At 42.9% G+C, this 12,784-nt stretch overlaps 1 protein-coding gene across 1 annotated transcript; it reads left to right on the top strand.

Moving 5' to 3' along the window:
• Positions 1 to 1,425: 1,425 nt before the first annotated feature.
• On the top strand, positions 1,426 to 8,672 carry pgap2 (post-GPI attachment to proteins 2). The gene is made up of 6 exons (XM_061740392.1): positions 1,426 to 1,691; positions 3,312 to 3,480; positions 5,361 to 5,610; positions 5,690 to 5,796; positions 7,987 to 8,095; positions 8,173 to 8,672. The coding sequence occupies exons 2-6, from the start codon at positions 3,313 to 3,315 to the stop codon at positions 8,301 to 8,303; spliced, it is 765 nt and encodes a 254-aa protein (XP_061596376.1). The 5' UTR covers positions 1,426 to 1,691; position 3,312; the 3' UTR covers positions 8,304 to 8,672.
• The last annotated feature ends 4,112 nt before the right edge of the window (positions 8,673 to 12,784 follow it).

Raw genomic sequence — 12,784 nt, forward strand, 5'->3', positions numbered from 1 at the left:
TTGAAAATTCCGACTGGGGACTGGGAAATCCCCACTTCCGAGGATAAATGGAACGCGGCATTAGGTCCGCGTTAAATAGACGCAGCCTACGGCGTAGGGTACGGCGTATTTTGTTTTTTTTATGCCACAGTTTGCAGATTGATTGTTGATGCGTGGGCTAACGTGTCTGCTGGGATTATTTTGCGAGCTTTTGCAAAAGCGTGCATTTCCGAGGCACCGCATGGCACGGAACGTGACTCTGACAGCGAGGAATTCGGACTGGCACAGCTGATTTAGCGGAGCTCTTTAATGCAGAAACAGAGGATGAGACTTAATGGGTTTGATTAATGTAAAAACTGAAATAAAGTAGCCTACAATCAAACAAAGTTTTGCTCCCCTGTATTTTTAAATACGCACACTCCTGTGCTTGTGTGTGTGTGTGTGTGTTCTTGTGTGTGTGCCGTTTCGGTCGGTGCGCCGTGTGTGTTTTAAATACAGAAATATGACACATAAGACTGAGGCTATGCCTTTTCACACGGCGCCCGTATGGTCGCGAAAATACAGTATTTATATATGAAAAGTCAGAATAGGAAATATTTTGACGACACCCCTGAAGCAGTCACACGACACCCCAGGGAGCTACTACTGAGCAGCGTTGCGTCGTCTCCTTTCACTTCCGAGTGAATCCCCTCCCCCGGGGGAAAACCCCACCCGGGGGAAATTCTCGAGCATGCGCAGACTGTAATATCCATGTCTCCGTACACATGGCATTAACAAGGCGGTTGCGACTGGCTTATCTAGGTGCTGCAAGCGGGTTGATGAATCCAGTCTGATCAGATTACTTGACTGACTTAAGGTGTTCACATGCAGTTTAAAAGTCAGTACGATGTGTGCAAATGATCTCCAACCAGTTTGAATCGCTGCATGTGCACGTACTGAATGACTCTGGAAATATGATATTAAGGTGGAAAAGTTACGTAGTGTCGCTTGAAGTGGCAAATATGTCCTTTTTTTAATATAACAGTCAGATGCAGATGTTGATACAACTATGAGGCTACTTGAATAATATATATATATATATATATATATATATATATATATATATATATATATATATATATATATATATATATATATATATATATATATATATATATATAATAATGTTAATATCTAACTCTGTACTGAAAAAATTGGGCCCCAAGGTCAGAAAGGTTAAGAACCCCTGATTTAGTTAGTGTTTGTTAAGTACTTTTATTATGCATTTTGGGATACAATGAGTACTCATTGTATCCCAAAATGCATAATTGTTATAATACGCTGTATTACAGCGTATTATAACAATTCTCACACGGACAGCACTACAAAAATAGCTCCGACACAATGAAGTGCTGGTTCAAATACAGCCAGGCTTTTATTTTGAAGGACGTGCCGTGAACGGATTAGTTTGTCTTTGTGTCGTTATCTTAACCCCGGCGTTGGGTGTGAAAGGTGAGCCGCTTCCTCCGCACATACTGTAACATTAAAAGTATAAAAACTATGAAACGTCGATCGTTTCCGTGTCTTTGAACTTGCGGAAGAAGTTTTGAGGAGCCGTTTGGCGCACTGAAAGCTGCAGTTGATGGTGGAGCGCTAGCGGCGAAGCTATCCGGAGGTCCAGGAGGCTCCATGAGACCGAGCAGCGGGCCGAGCCGAGCCCCAGCCCCGTGAAGGTGAGCTCGGTGCTCCGTCAGGCTAGAGCCGGAATTATGGTTCCGCGTTAAATCGACGCAGTGGTCAAAATAAAGCTGCTGGATTAAGATTTACTGAAGTTTTTACAGATTTATTTATTTGCAGAGGTGTCAAAAGTATTCACATTCATTACTCAGGTAGAAGTATAGATACTAGAGTTTAAAAATACTCCTGTAGAAGTTGAAGTATCAACTCAAGTTTTTTACTCAAGTAAAAGTATAAAAGTACTGGTTTCAAAACTACTTAAAGTATAAAAGTAAAAGTGATGTAAGGGGGAAAAAGCCATTAAGGACAAAAGCCATTGAAAATGAATGCATCTTAGTATAATGCAAATATATTAAAGAACCATATATGTGTACTATTGAGAATTAACATGTGTTAATGAGCAGAAGATATGATGACTAGTTGCCTATAAGTATTGTAATGGTGCAAAAAGTCAAACTTCAGAGGCATGTTATCATTTATCCTAACCTTTATTGGAATGTACATCCAAGTTTAGTTGCAGGAATCTGAAGGAACGGATGTAAGAACAAAACTGGACAAGAACATCTGAAACAACCACAACCAAATTCACTCTATCCGGATGGAGCAATTTAACTGGATAGTTTTTTTTTAAAGGCCGAAATGAAATAGAGTAACGAGGCTGTTTTTAAAATGTAAGGAGTAAAAAGTACCGATAATTGCGTGAAAATGTAAGGAGTAAAAGTAAAAAGTTGTCTGAAAAATAATTACTCCAGTGAAGTATAGATAACCAAAATTTCTACTTAAGTAAGGTAACAAAGTATTTGTACTTCGTTACTTGACACCTCTGTTTATTTATAGTTTTCGCAGGAGTTTTATGAACATTGTGGGTCAATAAACGCCAGCAAACTCAGAGGTATTTAAAGTTTCTTTCCAAAAGCCATCAACATCCTGAACAAATACAAGAAACAACACGTACAGTTACCATACATTTTTATAGGCTTTATACTTTTTATTCTTATATTATTACTTTCCATATCTTCACTTTTGTTTTTACTTGTTGTTTTTAGCTTAATTTTTCTGCACTGAGCACAGGAGCTCTCCGGTTTTTGTTGTACATTGTATAATGACAATAAAAGGCATTAAATTCAATTTACGGTACTCAACTAAAGTTGCACCAACGAACAGAAACTCCTGAGCATGCACCAAGGCTGATAACAAACATCAAATCAATGCTTTTGGACAGCTTTTTTTTATGTGATGAACTGAATATTACATTTATCTGGTCAGCTCACTTTGTGGTTGTGTAATTACGTTACTCGAAGTTTATGATTTATCAGAAGATCAGAATATCAGAAACCCGTGTAACTCAAAGTTTCATGATTTAAAATGAAGCCGATCTGACCAAAAAAACACAGGCTCAAAATCCCCAGAATTCAGTTCTTCCTCTGAAATGCTTGATGAGAGGTCATGTGACCTGTTGGGGTTGTGTCAGAGGACAAACAAAAGCTCCAGCAGAGTGGAAACATGCTTTTTGGAGCTACATTTGAAAGTTTTGAAGCCTCATGAGCCGATTTAGTGGAAAGACGTTTGCAGTAGATGTAAAGCAGGCCTCGTTGACTCGTCGTGTTTGTGTTCAGGATGCTGCAGGGCCTGTATGTCGGCCTGGACCGGGACCGGCCCCTCATCCGGCTGCCCTTCACCAGCTTCGCCGTGGCAACAGTCCTGTTGCCGTTGACCGGCCTCATCGCCTGCCTCTTCATCTCGCTGCTATACCACTTCGAGGACGCCACGTATACTCACTGCCAGGTGAGAAAAACCCACAGGCTTTGATTGACGTGTCACAGGAGCCAATGGGAGCCTTGTATGGAAACCGTCAGCAAAGCGCAGCGTGAGTTTAAGAGAACAGAAAACAGAAAATTTCAGTCTGGTTCCAAAGAAACCAATAAACATTCGTCATGTGTAGAAACTAGGCGTGATACCAGAGGTCTCCACATGGAGGCAGAATGTCACAACAGGGTCAATAATACAACCGCATCAAGTAAGACAGCGCTGTTGGAAGAGGGTTTCAGTTTTTTACCAGATGAATCTAAAGACAAATGCCCTCGATAAAGGAAGATTTAGTCCTATTTCTGCTGTTTAATCTTCGTTTCCTCTGGGCTGCTAATATAGAGTAATTCTCAAGCAGAAATCTCAAAAACACGCCTCGTTAGTGTCGTTAGAAGGAACCGAAACATCACAGAGTAAAAAACCCTCAATGTCCCGACATTTCTGGATCATGTCGGAGACCTGAAATTCAGAAATGGAAGTTTATAACTTAATTCAACGAAATGGAGTGAAAACACTAAACATTGTTTCTGTAGAAGTGAGAATCACTGAGCACTTTTAGGGCCTGATTTACTAAAGGTTTGCGTGCATAAAAACATGTGCAAACTTGACAGCACCCGCAAACCAATGTGCAAGCTGATCTACTAACGGCGTGCAAAGAGGACTGCGCCTCTCAAATGAGCAAAATAGCACACGCTATTCATTTAGTACTTTTGCCCTGATGAATAATCAATATGGGGCGTACCCGCCAGAAAGCGCTAAATACTGGGAGGGGAAAATGCAAATAGGTCCATTTACCACCCGCAATGAGATTTACCAAGCCCGAAAGTTTTTGCGGGGATTGTGATTGCGTCTGTATTTAATACGTTCGAAAGGAAGGTGCTAATCTGCCCAGCATTACGCACCGATGCTTGTTGGTGCCTGATTTGAGGACTGGGGTGGGGATTCTCCACATGCAAAAGGAAAAATATTTTATTTGAATGTTAAATCGAGTATTATTCAGCAAAAGGTTGCCACAGGAGGCACATTCATTTTTTTTATTTGTGATAATAAATAAATCACGTGTTTTCATGGAGAAAAAATTGTTTCTTATTGTGCGCCTATACTTGTTCTGCAGTTGTCATACCCCGGTGTTGTGCCGTATTCAGCACCCCTGCCGTGAAAAGAACCCCCTCGTCTGACAAAAATGATATTCTCATTCCGTGTCACGTTCTGTTTAGCGTCCAGTTTTGTGTTAATGATTCATGTTTAAATGCACTCATGGATTCCACAATAGTCATACTTTCCCACAATCACAGTCACAGATAACAAAAATCGGGTGAATGGTTATTGATGCCATTAATTAATAGCTTGCTTACTGTGTTGTCTTCCATAATATTTGTAAATATATATAATATAAACTCCTAAGTATGTGTTTGTGTGAGTCTGTATATATAAATATATAAATATAAATATATAATATATAAGTGTCAGTGTGTTGTTTTTTTTCTTGGTCTACTTATCATTGAATATACGAGGGGGTGCTTTTCACGGCAGGGGTGCTGAATACGGCACAACAATTTGCCTCTTCCACTAATATCTCTAACTCCAACTCGTCAAATTTCATTTTGCGCTCGCAAAAGACACGCAACACCCCATTTAAATACTGCGGTTTGCACTTGTTATCAATTGCGCACGCAATCTTAGTTGATCACCCGCAAAACACACAACAACAGCACGTGCAAACTTTTTCAGTGCACACGCAATTTAGTACTCTTTATTTAGGATCTTAGTAAATCGGGCCCTTAGTGTTTTCTATATTTTTTGTTGGGGTTGAAGAACACGGTGAAGTCTGGAGATCTTCTGGTTTTTGTTCCCGCCAGGTGACCAACTACCTCCCATCCATCAGCTCCGCCATCAGCCGCGTCCCAGAGCGCTACATCTGGCGCAGCTGCATCGGCCTTCACTCGGCGCCGCGTTACCTGGTGTCCGCAGCCTACTTCAACTTCTACCGCGCCCGCTTTGGCGCTAAGCTGCAGGAGCTGCTGCTGAGCGTGCTGGCGCTCGTCTGCAGCCTCGCCGAGAACACGGGGCTGCTGCTGCTCACATACGTGTCGTCCACGGAGACCTACAGTGAGTACACCGCTGTCAGCAGACCTGGCGGTCCAGCCGGACCGGCGCTCTCTGACACACCCTCTGATCTGTCCTGCAGATGTTCATAAAAACGGCTTCGTCGTGTTCATCGGGAGCTCGCTGCTGCACATGCTTGTCACCTGCTGGCTGTGGCATGTGATCAAGAGGCACTACATCAACCCGGAGGTAAACTACCCACAATCCCTGATTGAACAGTGTTGTGGCAATTTTTATAAATTGCAGAGAGTAAAGTACAGATCCTTAACAAACTACAACATCGGTGAGCTTGAGATTACCAAATAAATAAAAATAAAACAACAACCCACATTTACAGTGTAGTTATTTCAACAGTAACTTATTTCATAAATTGTGTAACAGTATTCTTTGCTGTCGGTTTAATTATGTTCAGTGTAACGGGTTTCTTCTTCTGTTTTATTTTTTTTTACTCTGTAACAATATTCAACATTGCTATCAACACATAAAAAAAAAAATTTGTCTAAAACATGAACAACTCCCCCCCGTCATAGAAGTCCCGTAAAAAACCTTCCATTATGCTCAGAGGCGTTTCTATAGTCTCTTGGGGCCCTGAGCAAAATTTTCGTGGGGGCCCTCCAACTAATTAATCAACTTTATATAGTAAATAATCAGAAACAAACAGAAAATGTGAAAGAAAAACTTAAAAAAAAAAAAATAGTGCTCATTTGTATTGTTGTCAAAACACAACGCGCAGTTATTTCCGTCTGTGCACCTCAAGCTTGAGTTATGGTTCTGCGTCAAAACGACGCTGTGCCTACGGCGTGTGGTACGCGTCCATGCAGACCACACGCCGTCACTGACGTGCACCTCCCAAAAATTGTAACTACGCGTCGAGGCGACGCAGACCAAATGCAGACCGAGAGGGCTGTGATTGGTTCGCTTGGTAGTAGGGCTGCACGATTCTGGACAAAATGAGAATCACAATTTTTTTTGCTTAGAATTGAGATCACGATTCTCTCACGATTTTTTTCCAATATAAAATTTATTGCACTTATTACTTTAACTTTGCAACAGCTGAACAAAAATATAATAACAATAAAAATCTCTTGTCTTCTTTACACAAACCTTTGAATAATTTAAACAATAATAACAATTTTGAACAATATTTGTTCCTCCCTGAGTTGAACACCCTTTCAGAAAGGGGACTTGTAACAGATCCTGTAGTTCTGAGGCAACAAATTATTCCTCTGGCTGGGATGAACCCCCCATTGCCTTTTGCTGCTATTAAGAAGCTGCCGATACAAAAGGTAAACGTTACAAAAAATATGATGGTGCCTGATAAAAGACTGGCATCAACTTTGTAACAGCTGACATTGAACATAAAAACAATAAACATAAAAAAAAAAATAAAATTAAATCGCCGTCATTTGGAAATGAGATTGCGTTCAAGCATGAATCGAGATCGCGATTTTTTTTTTTTAACGATTAATCGTGCAGCCCTACTTGGTAGCAACGCATTTCCGGTTTCCGGTTTGAAGCAGTCGTGAACTTTCAGGGCTCTTTTCTTCGTGTATGTGTGATTTCTTTTGTTTTGTTTTGCACAATAGTTGTCCTTATCTCTTTGATTCACTGTGACCGGAAAAAGTCGGATAAACCATTCAGGAAAAGATCGCGAATTAGCGGTCGCGGGGGGTACTGCACCGCGGCGAAATGGAGTGACGGAGAAGTCCGAAGGGTTCACGACGTCGTCACGGTGACGGCGTGTGCTCTGTGTTGGTTTGACGCAGAACCATAATTCAGCCTTTAGTAGCACATTTTCTAAATTTCCTGCTAATGAATCCTGTAACTTAGCATTCTTAGCTTGACAGTTAAGTTTAACTGGACACAGCTTTGATTTGACAGCTGAAAAACTAGTTTTGTCAAAGGCAGTTATTTTATTTTCATCGTTAGCTAGTAAACAAGTTGGTGGCAGGTGTCTTTTTTGTGACGCGCAACATTAGCTGCTCTCAGCTGGCAGATGGATAGCTTCTCTTCATTTTGATGAAATCATCGGTTTGTTTACATAAGACCTGCAAATGTGAGAGGTAGAGGCGGGGCCACTGCTGTCATTACATATTCTTCTTTGAATCGTTGTAATTCACAGTTGGTCGGCCCTTGGGGGCCCCTTTCTGGTTCGGGGCCCCAGGCATTTGCCAGGTATGCCAGTTGGCAAGAGGCACCTCTGATTATGCTAGCAGTGTACAAGCAGTTACCTTTTTTCGTTCATTCATGCTGCGTAATAGGACCATCTACCCCGACTGTCAAGAGTCAGCGGACATAAAAACTGGTATAGAGGTATCAATGGTGGTTGCTTAGCAACGGCAGCTGTTTCAGCCTCTCAGCTGATTGTTTGTGTCTCAGGAAGTGACGTCGTACCGGTGGAAGCTGCGTCTCTTCCTCTGCAACATCAGCTGCTGTGCGGCCGCCGCCTACTTCTTCAGACGCCACAACGAGTACTGCGAGCAGGGAGGTGAGTGCCGCAGCCGCTGTGTCTCCGGGGTTTCGTTTCTGAGCTGTAACGCCTGATCCCGCGTCTCCGTCCCGCAGTCTACACCCTGTTTGCCCTCTTCGAGTACCTGGTGGTCTTCTCCAACATGTTCTTCCACATGACTGCCTTCTGGGACTTTGGCAGCACTGAGGTGATGGTGGCCACGGCGCCGGAGGACAAGAGGTACTGAGGTTCCTCGGTGGCTCGGATCAGCCTCTCCAGCCCTGCAGGTGGGCGTCGACCAGGGGATGGACCCACAAACTGAGAGGTTTTAACAGAAGACCAGGTCGTGGCTGGTCCTGGGTTTTTCAAGGCTGCTGACATCACTGCCCTGTCAGAGGTCACATGACACATGACATCCTCTTCCGCGGACCGAGTGCCTCGGCTTTTGTTTTTACTACCGATACAACCTCAGACGACGTGATCGGGATGGACATCCAGAGACGATACGAACCCAACGGGTCTGAACGCGGCTGCAGCAAACAAAACAAATAAGACTGAAATGTCCTGCATCATTCCACATGAAAATAAACACTGAAAGAGGCGGAGCTGGAAAATATGATGCCATCAGTGTTTATTTCATCACTCCAAATCAGAAAAACCTGGACGGATGAATGAATGAATGAATGAATGAATGAATGAATGAATGAATGGATAGATAGATGGATGGATGGAAACATGCATGTGATGCGCTGATACAGACCCCGTCCACACGTAGCCGGATATCTGAGGATATCTGCTAAACCGGAGATATTTTCCTACGTTTTGACCTGTCATCCACACGAAAACGCAAATAAACGAAGGTTTAAAAAAACTCCGGGCAAAGTGAAGATTTTTGAAAACTCCGTTTATGTAGATGCGTGTAGACACAGACAACCGGAGTTTTGCGTTTTTGAACGTCACATTATGCGCCAAAACAACAACAAATCTGCTCTGACGTGCGCCTTTTGTTTACTACAGAACTACAGGTGATCCAGCATCTGTTCTCCAAGCTATTAAATAAATGGTCTCTGGTCTTGACCACCGCTTACTGCGTTACACCGACACATAGCCTACGCCGTAGGGTACGCGGCGACGCGCACCCTACGCTGTACCCTACGAGACGCGCCTGCCGGGGAAGCGGAGCCGCGGAGCCGCGGAGCCGCGGAGCCGCGGAGGTGCAGCTTCCCCGGGAGCTGCAGATTATCTACATGTTTGAAATGCTTATGAATGTGGTCGAAAACGCAGATCTTCGGTTACGTGTGGAAGGGTTTTTTTTTAAAAACTATGTAATGTGGATGCAAATTTTTTTATAAACGGAGGGGGGAAATATTTGGTTTTAAAAATACCCGGGTACGTGTGGACGGGGTCACAGACAGAATGAGAATAAACGGTCCGCAGCAGCATGAAAGAGCTTTAAATGTGGGCCGTTTACAGACGTGAGGAGGACGTCCAGTCAGCAGAGGGCGCTCCTGCACAGAAAACTGCACACCACGAGCCGCTGCCTGACTGATCTGGTGCTGCACTAGTACTTGTTTTTATGTCAGACGTTGGAAATAAAATATCTCAGTTATAAAATCCTCTTCACGTCTTTGTATCTGATTCTATCCCAGAACTTCAGGCACCCAAACACAGAGATCGCTCAGTAGGTGAGAGATTTTCTTCCCCTTGATTCACCTTCCTTCACTTGTGTAACACCACTCCACGACAAAAGTCATCTGAAGGCACGTCGATACGGAAAGTAAATAGGTTCAATTCAGTCCAAGAGCCCAGTGCATCATGGGAGGTCTCCCAGTAACCTGGTCCTACAGCGGGTCACCTGAGCCGGCGTCAAAGGGCCGTCCAGGTGTCTCTCTCAGAGGTGCTTGATTGATGAAGCTTTAATAAAGGTTTTAAAAGAAACGTTTGAGCATATACCACATGTCCTGTTTCTGTAAACAGCAACCGTATCTGCAGGCGTGTCCCGATTTTCAACCAGTGTACCGAGATTGTCTGCTGGGTAATTATCCACTTTCACCTAATTAGTCCAAAAAATGTAGTATTTAGTTGCTGGAAATAGCTGGTCATTGTTTGGTGCCGGTAAAGTGCAGGAACTCGTGGAGCGTGGCAAGTGATGCATCCGAGAGCTGACAAAACGTTCAGCAGCCACGGTGGATATATGACGAGGAACAATGTAGCCCGACCTACGACCCTGGACCAAACTCCGACCCAGATGACGAGTCTAGGACGAGTGGGCGTCAAGAACGGAGAGCTAGAGGCGAAAGCAGCGGAGGTTGCCCTTAATTTGGATTCAGTTTCAGTGCAGCTGGACCGAGTCCGTTACGCTTGGCGTTTGAGGAGGAGCTTTGTGTGCGTCGTTCTTTAGTTCCTGCGAGGACATCAGCTTTTGAGTTCTTCCAAGGGGGCCAGAGGTTTCACGCACGACTGAGTAGAAGAAGTCGCTTTACAGAAGTGCTGGTTGACAGTATTTTTGGATGCTTTTGTGTCCTGGAAAAGTTTTTTATTTTTTTCCTGTACTGACCACTGGGGTCTGGAATCAGACCTGTGGTTCCCCTGATCAATATTTGCGTCAAGTGTGACCTTTAGGTTTGATTTCTGCTTCTAGTGACACATGCAGCTAATCTAGAGGACATGAAGTTCATGTTTGTTTGTGTCACTAAACATCAACAAACTCTTGATCCAGAGACCAACTTCCTTTAGCTTTAGCTCAGACACGGAAATGAAGTCAATCTTTTTAACTGTCGATCTGCCGCTGTGTTTGGATCTTTCTCCCATCACATGACCTCTGTGCTCTACAGAGCAGTTCACGGTCCAGACCACCATCCCTCCACCTCCGTGCTTCACAAACATGGTTCTGGACATGAAGACCAAACATCTCCACGTTGGTCTCATCTGTCCAGAGGACGTTGTTGCAGAAAGCCTGCTGGATGTAGCCGTGCCGGTAAAAACCTAAGGCATATATATGTGCATTATTACTATATTTAGTATGCATACATATATATACGCATACATATGCACAGGGCCGCCGCAAAGGGTGTGCGAACCATGCCTCGCGCCCCGAACATTTTTTTTTTCCTTTTTTTTTCCTTTTTTCCCTTATAAATATCAACAGTCACGTTCCATTACAGACCTAAATGTGTACTAGTCTGTGCATATCAATAAATATATGTGCAATGATGCGCGTGTCTGTTGTTCAATACAACTGATCAGACCAAGCGCAGACACAAGCTGCTCTGATCCAGACGGGAGGAGTTGGAACAAACTGTCACAATGTCGAGAGAACGAGACAGATTCAGGAAATTTCCATCAGGGGATGAAAAAAGAAAAAAAACTAAAGAAAATGGAAGACTTTAATGCCTCTCTGAAAGGCTTTTTTGATAAATTTGTTACAAAAATCACCGATCAGACCGGGTCTCAAGCAGCCGTGGGGCCCCGCGTCGATGCTAGCCAAATGATGATGAGGCAGGGGAAGGTATCCAGTATTTTGCTAATTGGAGAGTTAAAATTGCGCATATAGACACCCGATCCGACCCGAAAAACCCAAAAAGGACCCCCCCCCCCCCCCGGCCATTTCGCACAGGGCCTTGCAAATCTCCCAGACGTGTCTGCATACGCATACACATACAGACATACATCCTACAGCACACTTTGTCTTACTGCAAATTTTATCGGTCTTTGTAGATTTGACTTCTTATTTAACTATTCAATTTAATCAACACATTTAATTAAGATTTTCTGCAAAATGCAATAGCTTAAAACATTTATCTTATTTTACTCTGTTTACATAGCAATGCTGACACCTATTGGTGATTTACTGGTACTAATACCTTAACAATGATACTCGCAATCGATAAGATACAGATAATTTAATAGCGTTTAATAGAGCGTTGTAATAACGTATAAATAATAAAAATAAAAAAAATAGTCTGATAGACTATTTAATATACAACACATGACTTATTTTGGAATACAAAGAACCAACTTGACTATGACTAGGCTATGTAAAATGTGAATTAACTTTTATTAGTAACTTTGGTAAGTTTAAGATTTCAATTCATAAATAACATCGATGGAGGGGGGCCCAAAAATCACAGTCTGCCTAGTGTAGTCCATTTATTTAATCCGGCTCTGAATGTCACTCGTGCTTCTGTGATCTTTGTAGACAGAAGAGTTTTTCTCCTAGAAAGTCCTCCAAACAAACCGTCCTCTTCCAGTCCTCCTCCAGCTGTGACGTCACAAACGTCTAGCATGAGGTCTGGAGCCTCTCGTATGGAGCTCTTGTCTGGAGCTCTTGTCTTGAGTGTTTTCCACTTGTGAATCATTCTTCTTACGCTACAACATTTAGAAATTGGAGATGGATTTACAACCCCCCCCTTTCAGATCAACAGCTCCCTCCCTCAGACCCGTGCTGATGTCATTCCCTCTTTCATACATCTGAATGCTGCAGACCATAAAACTGGCAAACATTTGCTTTTATTGGGGTCACACACCTGCCGATGATAAGCACCTGGATGAAACGTAGCCTCTTAAATCCTGTGGAAGCTGTAATGGGGGAGTATTTCCTTCATAAATTATATAATTTCTGGAAAGTAAATAATGGAATCGTGAAAAACGCTCTGTGCTGATGAGTACAATGTGAATATTTCAAGTTTTTAAGTAGTTAAACAGGTTTACAACGATGGCCAAGTGCTG

This window comes from Cololabis saira, chromosome 14 (genome assembly GCF_033807715.1).
Source record: "Cololabis saira isolate AMF1-May2022 chromosome 14, fColSai1.1, whole genome shotgun sequence".
Taxonomy (NCBI): domain Eukaryota; kingdom Metazoa; phylum Chordata; class Actinopteri; order Beloniformes; family Belonidae; genus Cololabis; species Cololabis saira.